At 54.8% G+C, this 12,301-nt stretch overlaps 1 protein-coding gene across 1 annotated transcript in view; it reads left to right on the top strand.

The window, feature by feature from the left end:
• Positions 1-9,115: 9,115 nt before the first annotated feature.
• PNPLA1 (patatin like domain 1, omega-hydroxyceramide transacylase) overlaps positions 9,116-12,301 on the top strand; it is a 49,906-nt gene continuing 46,720 nt past the window's right edge. Inside the window, exon 1 of the mRNA XM_076002751.1 lies at positions 9,116-9,493. Coding sequence (XP_075858866.1) covers positions 9,289-9,493 — 205 coding nt within the window. The 5' untranslated portion in view covers positions 9,116-9,288. The remainder of the gene's footprint in view (positions 9,494-12,301) is intronic.

Raw genomic sequence — 12,301 nt, 5'->3', positions numbered from 1 at the left:
TCTAGATGAGAAAACTAAGGAACAGAGATACTAGGTAACTTGCCAGGGGTGCAGCTAACATCGATGTGACTTAAACCAGACAGCCCTGCTCCCTAACCGCCACCCCGCACTGCCCTGAGAAAGGCAGCTGGACCCGCCCCTGGCGACAGATTCCGTTTTCGTTCTACAGATGCTGGCCGGATCCCTTTCTTTTCTTAAATTTCGACAAGGGTAACCTTGGGTGCCTTTAATTCTTACTTACTGGGTGAGCATTTTCCCAGGTTGAACTTTCCCAGCTTGTCTCCCTCTGGAAGAATGACCTGCCAGCACCTGTGAGGTTGGGGCTCCCTCCTGCACTGGGCGGGGTGCAGAGCGTCTTCCGTCCCCGCAGCCGGACAGAGAGCCTGGGCGGCCCAGACAGACCTCCAGACTCACACTCGGTGGGATCCTCTTGGCTCCCCCCATCCCACCTTCAATTCGCTTTTCCCTGTCCCCCCACCTCATCCTGTCCCCCGCCCCGTCACACAGACCAGCCTTGCGGCCCCCATCTCCCCCACCGCCCTCGCCCCCACCTCTCCCACCGCCCTCGCCCCCCCACCTCTCCCACCGCCCTCGCCCCCCCACCTCTCCCACCGCCCTCGCCCCCCCACCTCTCCCACCGCCCTCGCCCCCCCACCTCTCCCACCGCCCTCGCCCCCCCACCTCCCCCACCGCCCTCGCCCCCCCACCTCCCCCACCGCCCTCGCCCCCCCACCTCCCCCACCGCCCTCGCCCCCCCACCTCCCCCACCGCCCTCGCCCCCCCACCTCCCCCACCGCCCTCGCCCCCCCACCTCCCCCACCGCCCTCGCCCCCCCACCTCCCCCACCGCCCTCGGTCCCCCACCTCCCCCACCGCCCTCGCCCCCACCTCCCCCACCGCCCTCGGTCCGCAGAGACCGCGAGCCTGGCTCTCCGCCCGGCTCCACAGCCCTGTGCTGCAACCTCCTGCCCCACCTCTGACAACTCAATCTCTTCTTAGCTGCTGGAACCAAAGGCCCTCTCCACCTCAGAATACTCCAAATGCCAAACAGACAGCAACAGCGAGCAGGACGGCACAATGTGGCCATCCACTGCGATTCCTGTCTGTCTGCCGTGACGGAGGTAACGATGGAAGCAGCGCAGGTGACTGGCAGTGGAGAGCGGGTCTCCCTCCACCCTCAGACCCGGTCCCCTCCTCACAAGGAACCACCCTCAGCAGTTTTATTTCTGAAATTTCACATGCATGTACATAGAACCTAATTTTTTTCTTTTAGACATAAATGATAGCATACTATACTTACTGTTTGGATCCTTGTTTTTTAATTTTTATTTTTCTTACTTACCAGTGTATCTTGGAGAACGTTCCCTATGATTACATCCGGATCGACATTATTCTTTTCAATAACTGCAGAGAATTGCATTCTGTGGCTGGACCATAATGCATTTAGCTAGCATGCCACCCACAGATATTGAGGTTACGTCTAGGTCATTGCGATTACAATGGATGCTGTATTTAACAACCTCGTGCATATACTTTTTTGGAAATGCTCCTATGAGTATTTCTGCGGGTAAATTCTTGCAGGCAGTGATTTTTAAATAGATGGTGTCCACCCAACCGCAGTTTTTCAATAGAGACTGAATGAATAGCTTAGACTAGATGGTTAAGTCACTTAAAATAACCGAGATTTGGCCGGGTGCAGTGGCTCACGCCTATAATCCTGGCACTCGGGAGGCTGAGGCGGGAGGATCGCTGATCGCTTGAGGTCAGAAGAGTGAGACGCTGTCTCCACTGAAAAAAAATTGAAAGAAATTAGCCAGGCAACTAAAATTAGAAAGGAAAAAGAAATTAGCCAGGTGTGGCAGCACATACCTGTAGTCCCAGCTACTCGGGAGGCTGAGGCAGGAGGATTGCTTGAGCCCAGGAGTTTGAGGTTGCTGTGAGCTAGGCTGACGCCAGGGCACCCACTCTAGCCTGGGCAACAGAGTGAGACTCTGTCTCAAAAAAAAAAAAATAAATAAAATAACCAAGACTCTATTTTACATGAGAGAACATCTTAATGCATTTAAAACACAAAAATATAAATCATAAAGAAAAAGAATGCTACATTTTATTACATTAAAATTTAAAACTTCGGTACCACAGAAGACATCATTAAAAAGTTAAAAGAAAAGCCACAAACTGTGAGAGGATATTTACAATGCATTCAATGGAGCTAATATTAGTACCAAAGTCTGCACATCATTAACAAAAAGACAAATACTCTCCCACCCCAAATGGGAAAAGGCTAAGAACAGGCGACTCAGGGAATACGAAGCTGGAACAACCAATGAACACAGGAAATGATGTGCAGCTTCACAGCTAGCCATGAAAACGCACATTGACCAACAGTGAGGTAGCACTTCGCATCCCTCAGACTGGCGAAAGTTTTTTACTCTGGTCATACCAGAGAAGTGAGGCGATTAGATCTCTTATAAACGCTCAGTGGGAGCATGAACTGGCCGGACCACTCTAGAGAGCAGTTAGGCAACACCCATAAAATGGAAGTGCACATTGTATTAACTGTGCTTTTTTATTTTGCGTGTTCTGAATGCTCTGGCATTTGTGGCCTGTGTGTGTGCGTGCGTGCGTGTGTGCGTGCGTGCGTGCGTGCGTGCGTGCGTGTGTGTGTGTGTCAGACTGCCCCTCCCAGGCTGGCCAATCCTTAGTACAGGCCACACGCCTCTCGCGTGTACACTAAGCAATCCAGAGCCCTACTCGGAGCCGCCGCCTCCGTCTGGCAGCGCTCCTCCGCCCGGTCGCAATCACGCGGGGCCGGGCACCAGTGGGCTGGAGACACGCGGCAGCCTAGCGCCTGCCAGCATTGCTAAACTGGCCAAGCCCAAGACGCTTCCCTGCCTCTCCCACGGCGAACGCAGCAAGGGCTGTGGCCCTGCTCTTTCCTCGCCCTTCTGCCACCTGAACAAACCTGGTGCAGATGTGGCCCTCCGTGGCAAGGAATGTAAGTACCTGAAACAGAAACGTTCTCTCAGTGGCATTGGCCTCTCCGTGCCACAACTCAGTCACCTCCATAAACGGAACTCCCGTGGGTGCAGTAGATACACCCACACCGTGAGCCGAGAGATTCCTGGACGATGGGAGGGAGATGTACCACTCACTGCAGCGCCGTGGGGTACAGCAAAACCCTGGACGGCCCATCAGCAGAATGATAAATACGTTGTCCCATGGTCTCATAGTGGGTCACCAGAAAGCAGTAAAGTGAAAAAGGCTAGAGCTATGTATCATAATGTTGAGTGAAAATAGCAAATTGCAAAATAAATGAAATGTGTTTATGTGGAATTTAAAAAGATTTATAAAATAATATTATATGTTGTTTATAAAATGTATTCACATAATAAAAGCTTAAAAACATAGAAGGGAAAAATTCTCATAGATCTGGGACATAGTTTTCCATGAGGGAGAGAGAGAAGAGTGAGATTAGGAAGGAGGTCAAAGGAAGTTTCACCTCTGTGATGTTTTGTTTCTTTAAAACCAAAGAAATAGGCCGGGCGCGGTGGCTCACGCCTGTAATCCTAGCTCTTGGGAGGCCGAGGCGGGCAGATTGCTCGAGGTCAGGAGTTCAAAACCAGCCTGAGCAAGAGCGAGACCCCGTCTCTACTATAAACAGAAAGAAATTAATTGGCCAACTGATATATATATATAAAAAAAAATTAGCCGGGCATAGTGGCGCATGCCTGTAGTCCCAGCTACCCGGGAGGCTGAGGCAGAAGGATCACTTGAGCCCAGGAGTTTGAGGTTGCTGTGAGCTAGGCTGACGCCACGGCACTCACTCTAGCCTGGGCAACAAAGTGAGACTCTTTCTCAAAAAAAAAAAAAAAAAAAAAAAACCAAAGAAATATTTGGGCAAAATGTGGTAAAATGTTAAGATTTGTTCCATCTGGCTGGTGGGTGCGCAGAGGTTTGCTGTACTAGTTTTGGGACTTTGGTCTGTTAGAGCAATTTCATTATGAGGAAAGATATTACTTAACCTGCATGAGAGATCTCAAGGTCACACAAAGGACTAGAGGACGGGACGCCAACAAGCCCTGTACCCATCTCAGCTGTGTCGAAATTTCTTCTCTCCTTAAGTTGTATCTTTTAAAATTTCTGACTTTTCAGAGAAGCTTTAAACACTTGCACCCTCCCCCCAGAAGATATACCTACATATTTATGGATCAAATGTTTAAAAAGTCACAAACCTCAAAAAGCAAGTGCCATATTAGAGGGCTGTTCAATAAATTATTTGTTCTTCTCAAGATAAAGGCTATGTTTTACTAGAAATATTTAGTAGCCCTTGCATTGGTCATGAGGTTTTCAGCAACAAATACCCACCGAACAGTGGCTTACACAATACGACTTTTAGTTATCTGACTTAACCGGGAGGTGCAGACAATGATCTGGGGGTCGGCGCAGCCACTCAACAGTCTCGTTAAGGACTCAGACTCTTTCTTGCTTTCTCTTATGCTTCCTCAGTGCCCTGGCCAGCCTCCAGATTGGCCTTCAATAATCCCCACCTTCTGGTATTCCCACCCTCCCCACATTTTACCAGGGTTGGTCTAGGTGGCCAGTAGAATGTGGCAGAGATGTTGGCATCACTTCTGAGATTAAGTTATAAAAAGACTGCAGCTTCCATCTTGTGGTCTCTCTCTCTCTCTCTCTCTCTCTCTCTCTCTCTCTCTCTCTCTCTCACTAACTCTCTTGCATCCTTCACTCTGGGAAAAGCAAGCTGCCGACCCTTGAGCAGCCCAGTGGAGAGGCCCGCGTGGTGAGGCACTGAGGTGAGGATTTCTACCAACAGCCAACTAAGCACAGACGCCTACAACCATGACAGGGAGATGCAAGTGGACTTTCAGCTCCAGCGAGCCTTAAGGCGATTGCAACCCCGCTGTGAGCTTGAATGCAACCTCATGCAAGAAGCCAGAACCCCCCAGGTAAGCCATTTTCAGGTTCCTGGCCCTCAGAAATTGTGTGAGATAATATGCTTGTTGCTTGAAAGTGCTACGTTTGGGGGTTATTTGTTACGCAGCAATGGATAACTAATACACTCAGTGTGTCTGCCCGGTTTCCCGTGATGGGTTAAGATGGCTACCTTGGGACCAAACACCATGCTCCAACAGGGCAGCTCCTCAGGCAGGAAGAAAGGGGGATGGAAAAGGGTCTCCCATGTGCCTTTCACCTTTTATCAAGGAGGAAAATCTTTCTTAGAAGCCCCCAGCAGATTTCCCCCTACTTCTCGTCCAGAAGTGGGTCTCGTGGTCACTTTTAGCTGCAGGGAGGCTGGGAAATCAAGGCTCGGGCCTTTTCAGCTGCTTTAGAGGGAGGTGGTAAGAACCGGGAGTGGAACGTCTGTTGGTCGCCAACAGTGGTCTCCACCCGCCCCTGGTCTCAGTCTGTCTGATTGTTTCCACCTGGCGTCATTTATGTTTTTCTTTTTTATGGAACATGGTGTGGAGTTATCCACCTGGAATCATTGAACTTGTTCCCTCATACTCTGCATCTTACTGAAAACTGGAAGCTAGGCCTCAGTTAGATTCATGTTAAATATTTTGGGCAAGAATATTTATAGGTGGTTTTGTGAACTTCATATTATATCACATCAAGAAACAACCAGTTTTTTCACTAAATTAAAAGTTTCAAGCCAGGCGTGGTGGCTCACGCCTGTAATCCTAGCACTCTGGGAGGCTGAGGCGGGCGGATCGCTTGAGCTCAGGAGTTCGAGATCAGCCTGAGCGACAGGGAGACCCCGACTCTATAAAAAATAATATAAATAAAAAATAAATAAAATTTTCAAGATGTAAGCAGCGGGTGGTACACGGTCAATGAAAAGCCAACCCAGATCCCTATACGTCTTTCTCCCCCAAAATTGTCCTGGGTGCCTTCACACATCTTACACTTGCGGGAAGTCCGGGTTCCCCCACCAACCCATTCTGGGTGGTCCCGTTGGAATTGTGTGGTAAGCAATCCGTTTCTCGCCTGTGATTTCCTCAGGGACTGATGAGCCAACAAGCCTGTTAACTTAGTTAGAAAAACACCTGCAAAGACTGTGCGATGACTTTCAAAATCAGGTGCAGAAATGATAGAAAGTGATTCTTCCTTGAGGTCATTCCCTTGAAGTTCCGAGGCTTTAAGCTGAAAATCTGGAACGAAGGGAGCTGAAACTCACCTTCCCTTCGGTTTGGCCCGGAGACACAGGCCAAGCCGAGGCCGCGGCTGTGGAGACGGCGCTGCCAGGGCCGCGCTTGGGGTCCCCGAGGACGGCTGCTCCTCACAGCCGTGAAGTTCTAGTTGGCCCGTCTGTGCATCCCCAGGGAGCCGACGCAAGCACCCTCACAGAGGACAGCCAGGCCTGAGGGGCGGGATGCGGGGGCTGTGCAGGGACGAGGAGCCCCCTTGGAAGGGGCGGAGGGCCCGGCCTCAGACCCCGGCAGCCCATGGACAGCAGGCGGCCTCGCTTCCTGTTTCGCTGGGAACATGGAGACGGCTGGAGCAGAAACTTGTCCACGGCTGTCTCCCCTTCCCACACCCCGTCCCATCTCCTCTGCCCACCTCTCTCTGCTGCCTCAGTGGCAGGGGTCTCTGTGTCCCTGTGTCCCTCTCTGGAGCCATCCCTGCCCCTTGAGGACAGCACCAACATCTTGCTGCCATCTCAGATGCGTCTTAAGGCAAAGTCATCCTCCCCCTGGTTTCCCGGGCCTGCCCCAGGTTTCCCAACTCTGCCAAAGGCAGCCCCACTCCTCCTTGCTCCCAGGCTAAAAACGAGGCAGCGTGGTGACTCAGCCGGCCCATCCAACCAGTCCCGGTCCTGTGTGGCAATAACTTCATTAACTTGTCTTCCTGCAGCTGTCAGCCTGCCCGGCCTGTCATCCCCAGGAGGTGGGCCACCGCCCTCCCTGCCTGTCCTCCAGCCTGCTGTCATCTCCCTGCCCAGCCTCTCCCGCCTGAGAACTCGCCGAGCTCCTCCTGCTGTCGCTCTGGGGTCCAGCCTTCCTCTCCCGAACCTCCCCATGTCTATTCCCCCTTGTCTCTGTTCCAGAAGCCGTGACTCTTACTACCCTCGATAATGACAGACGTGCCACGTGCCGGGCGTTTTGCAGCCATGGCCTTTAGCCTTTGCAGCTGCTGCGCAGCGTAGCAATCATGGCATCATCTTTTTCACAGATGAGGAAACTGGGGCCTGGAGAGACCACACGGTCACCCTCCCTTAAGTGGCAGAGAGGGGATCCAAGGCTTTTGATCCTGTGGCGCTGACCCCATCACACCCCTCCCCCTCTGTAGGGAGCTCCTGGTGTTCCTGGCCCGTGCCCTCCCCCTCCCAGCTTCCTCCAGTCCCAGCCCACGCTCGCCTCCGCTCCTCCTACCGCTCCAGCCCACACTGCTCACCCTCGCTTCCTAACTTTTCTGGCTGGAGTCTCAGCCTTGCACGATTTAGTGCTTAATTATAGATTGCCTTGTGCAGTCGTCTGGTTCTTTCGCATTCGCCCGTCTTGTTCCAAGAAGCCTGCAAGTGTCGAGTTGGGGAATGGAGCCTCCACTTCCTCTGTCTCCAGGCCGGGACACGGGGCAGGGCACACTGCACTCCTGGAGCCGGCCTGACCTGACTCCCCAGGAAGGGGCCAGGCCCTCTGCTGCTCCAAACGCTGACCGGGTTCCACCCTGACACGCCCCTCCCTCCACGCCGTGGTCCGCCCCCGGTCTCTGTGTGGGGGCGCGCGCACACACACACACACACACACACACACACATTTTCTCTGTTACACGCACATCTAATCAAAAGCTGTCTTCCCAAACTGAGGTGATGACATGCCTGGCACTGCCTACCCAAGACAGAAAACTCTCCTCACTGGATCCTGGGCATTGTCCTTGTTGTGGGATCCGATGTGGCTCCGAGAGGCTGCCGGAGTGGCTGGGAGCTCCCCAGGGCCGGAGAGCCATAGCTGCCACACCCTGACAGAGGGACTAGAGCTGGATCGGGCGTCAGGCGGGGCCTGGTGTCTTGACTGTCGCTGTGGTCTCTGGGGGAGTTGGGAGACGGGGTCTTGCCGCGTCAGTCTTTGCAGCATTCCCGTGTGGTGACAGCTGGTGCTCACCAGGACCACGAGTGCAGCCATGGGGCTGTAACAGCAGCCCCTGAGCCAGCCCTGGTCTCCTTGCGCCACCTCCCCTACAAAAACACCTCTCTGTGCTGACCCCATGCCTCCAGCTGTGACCTCCCAAGCTGTTCATCCTGGGGGTGAAATGCCACTGGCTCAAACTTCTTGTTTCAAAGTGAGGAGTGCACAATATGAAACCCCAAACACTTAGAATGATCTAGGTTTCAGATTGATTTCTTTCCAGGCCCTTGGGAGACAGCGCGAGGGCACAGGGCTTGGTGAGGGGCAATGACCTTAGGTCAAAGGGTCAGCAAAGGGCCCGGAGGAGAGACAGGGAGAGGTGGATAGGCGGTGCTGGGGAGGCGCCCCTGAAACCAAACTTACCTTCCTTTACAATTTGCCCGTGGCCATTCCTAATCTGTAAATAAACAAACAAGTGAATAAACAAAGAAGTGCTTATGTAAAAAGAGCAAACAGAAATAATCCTGCAATGTGCCCAACGCAGCACACAGGCTGGAGGGGCCAGGCAGGGGCGTCATGTGGGGGTGTCACTGCGGATGGTGCGTGTCCCCTTTGGAAAGGCAGAGCTGCACTCTGGCGCGCCCTTCTTGTCCTCAGGAGGAGGCTGCTGGCGAGTCCCTTGCTGATGGGCTGTCAGGGAGGGCGGCCGGCTGATAACCATCGCAGAGTTTTGCAACTGGATGCACGAGGAGGGCTGGGCAGTGCCGCCTCCCTGGGCATGCCCTGCCGGAGCCGGGAGCGCCAGGTGTACCAGGGATGGGCAGAGTGCCGCGGAGCCTGTGCCGAGATGAATCCAGCCAAGCCATGAGGCCAGCAGGGGCCCCTCAGGACCACGACTCTGCTCCCGCGCCCCAGGGGCCTTGTGCACCTCGTCCGGGGCCTGGGGCCCCTCAGCGACCTTTGTGGCTGCCTCCTGGTGGAGCTCGGCAGGCCGGGGCGGCTGCCTGAACCGCCTGCTTTGGCCCTGCCGGCTGGCCGCGCAGAGAGGGCAGTTCCAGCTCGGGCTGGCCGCGCAGAGAGGGCAGTTCCAGCTCGGGCTGGCGGGACCCGGGCGGCGAGTTCGGCAGGGAGCGGCAGCCCAGCCGGCCGGCAAGCGCTGAAGGGTGGTTCCCCCTCCCCGGGGGAGGCTGGGCGCTGAAGAGATGGAAGAACAGGTGTTCAAGGGGGACCCGGACACCCCGCATTCCATCTCCTTCTCGGGCAGTGGATTCCTCTCCTTCTACCAGGCGGGGGCCGTGGATGCGCTGCGGGACCTGGCCCCCCGCATGCTGGACACGGCCCACCGCTTCGCCGGGACGTCGGCGGGCGCCGTGATTGCGGCCCTGGCCATCTGCGGGATTGAGATGGGTAAGGCCTCTGCTCTGGTTTTCTGGGGGTCTCTGGAAGGATTCCGCAAAGCGGAGCCTGAGGGAGGCTTGGGGGTGCCATGGGGAGCAAAGCAAGGCGTGGGTGGCAGGAAAGGAAGCAGGGGGCAGGGGGACAGTGGCAGCCGCGGCATCTGAAGGTCAGGGTCTGCCTGGTCCCAGCCTGGCACACGGGTGAGCTGGACCTGTCTCCCCCTCCCCCTCCCCCTCAGTGCCCTTCCCTGAGGTGCGTGGTCTCCCAGGCCTGGGGGAGGGAGGGCGGCATCTCCCTCAAGCCTCCAGGGTCAGAAGCCACACCACAGCGCAGCCATACGCTGGGGTCAACTGTCCTCGGCCTGGCCTCTTCTAACATGCCAATACCTGTCACCTTGGTGGGGATGGGCTTGTCACCCAGCTTCCGGGTGGCTGGAAAGAGGAAAGTGCTGAGGCTGGCGGTGGACAGGAGGGCCCGAGGGGGACACTGGGAAGGACGGGTGAGGAGAGGATATGGATGATGTCCCCTTACCTTCTGCCCTGCTGGTCCAGGGGCCCAGAAAGGGGCCGGGGCCACACTGCGGACCCAGAGGGAGAAGTGCCATCGAGGCTGGGAGCAGAACCACCCAGCTGAGAGCAGGCCGAGCAGCCACATGGGCTGCCTGGGGCGGTGGGGGGGCCTTGACCACTCGCTGAGCTCCTGCTCTGTGCCGGGCTCTGTGCCAGGCACCAGGGGCAAAGCCCGTGCCCTGTGGAGCAGAAATCCTAGAGAAAAAGGATAATGAGCACTCAAACGAGGAACCTTCCAATGTAATGTCTAAGATCTATGAATAAAATAATCTGCGATAAAATAACAAGATCTATGAGTGAGATCACAGCAGGAAAGGGACAGAGAATAGTGGGGACTATTTCAGAAAGGTGGTGGGGGGAAGCCTTTCGGAGGTGACAGTCAAGCTGAATGAAGGGAGAGAACCGGCACCTGGAGATCCTAAGGAAGGACCTGCCAGGCGGAGGCGCAGCCTGGGCGCTGTGGGCGCGAGGGCGGAGAGGGGGCGGCTGGGGATGCACAGGACACAGAGATGGGGGTGGGAGCAGCATGTGCTGCCCCCATCGGATCCCAGCTCTGTCATTTTGCAATGCGGCCTCAGGCTGGCAAGTTATTGAACTTTCTATGCCTCAGTTTCCCCATCTGTGAAAGGGTGATCCCAATGGTGCCTGAGTCCCGGGTTGTTAAGGGACTGAGCTAGTATAAGTGACCTGCTTGGCCCAGGGCCTGGCACGTGGCATCAGTTGCAATGAGTCAATGATCCGATCTGTGTTTTCAGGACCCCCCATGGCTGGGCAGGGAGGGCATGCTGGAGGAGGCCAGGTGGGAACCAGGTGAGGGAAGAGATTGGATTCAGGGCGGTATTCAGAGACTCGCCCTCTTGCCAGCTGCAGGGTGGGCGGCCGTGGCTGCCTCCTGTCCCGGCGCAAGCAGGGCGCCTGCCTGCCTGGGGCCCCCGCGCAGGGGCGGGTCTGTTTAAAAGAATAAGCGCAATGCCCTTCACTGAGTATCTCCTGTGTGCAAGATAGCTTTTTCTTTTTAATAATAATTTTAGTTGTGAAATACACAAGTAAAAAACAAATTCTTTTAGACCGGACAAAATTCAAACAGTGTGAAAGTGCGTAGAGTGACGGTATACGGACTAGAAAGAAAGCCTCCGCTCTCCGCTGTCTAATGCACAGAGGCCTCTGAACGTAGCAGTCAACGCCTGTCGCCCAGCGGACTCTGGGACAAGCCTCCAGAAAGCGGCCTGGGGTAGCCCCACCCCCACCCCACCCCACCCCCACCCCTGGTCCTGGTGTGCAGAACTCCTGCCCTGGAGACAGCTGGCTCGGGGCCTCTCCCCCTTTCCCGGTGTCCGCGCCGCTCACTGCCCACCGCCCTCGCCCTCCTCCTGTGTCTGTGTCAGCCTCTTAAAATACACCTCTGAGCGAGGCATTGGTGTTTTCGCCCTCTGGCACTCAAAGACTTTTCAGAATTAATTCAATTCACTTGATTCCATAAATACTGTCAAAAGCCCACTTGGCCAGCTGTGACGGTCACGGACGGCAGGCCGGGGGACTGACACCGTGAAAAGGATACCTAATTGTAGAGTGTCATCGAGGGCTAGGCGGGGGCTGCTCGTAACTGTGGCAGAAGGTCAGGGAAGGGTGAGGCGTGTGGGACTGCTCTGTCCACGCGACAACATGTCTGTGGGACTTAGCCACGTCACCCCAGTCTCGTTCGTTCATTTGAGCTGCCACACAGGGTACCATTAACTAGCTCGTATCGTGTGTCAGGCACCGCTGGTTGGCATGTTAACTCATTCAGGCCTCACACCCACCCTTCCAGGTGAAAACTGTTATTATCCCCATTTTGCAGAGAAGGAAACTGAGTCACAGAAATCTTAAATAACTTGCCCAAGGTCATACCAGCAGTGCTTGGTAAAGCTAGAGTTTGACTCTTACCCTTGAAACTTCTCTGCTTGGCGCAGCAGTGTTGGGGGCGGGGACGCGGCTTGTCTGGATGGGGGGTCAGGGAAGGCTCTCTGAGCAGGTAGAGAGTGCACACCTGAGGATGTGACCGAGCACGTGAGAGAATGAGCCCAGCAGTATTGAGGAGAGCATTCTAAGCAGAAGGAAAAGTGACTTCACACAAGTCCCATCACCAGTTAGAAGCAGAAAAAGAACTAGGACTAGATCTCCTGACTTTGCTTAAGTCTCCCATTAAGACTTGCCATAGTTCATTTTCACTGTAGTTAGCTGAAAAAAAAAAAAAAAAAAAAAAAAGACT

This window comes from Microcebus murinus, chromosome 5 (assembly GCF_040939455.1).
Source record: "Microcebus murinus isolate Inina chromosome 5, M.murinus_Inina_mat1.0, whole genome shotgun sequence".
Taxonomy (NCBI): Eukaryota; Metazoa; Chordata; class Mammalia; order Primates; family Cheirogaleidae; genus Microcebus; species Microcebus murinus.
Note: the sequence above shows the minus strand (reverse complement) of the source record. Positions and strands in the feature narration are given on the sequence as shown.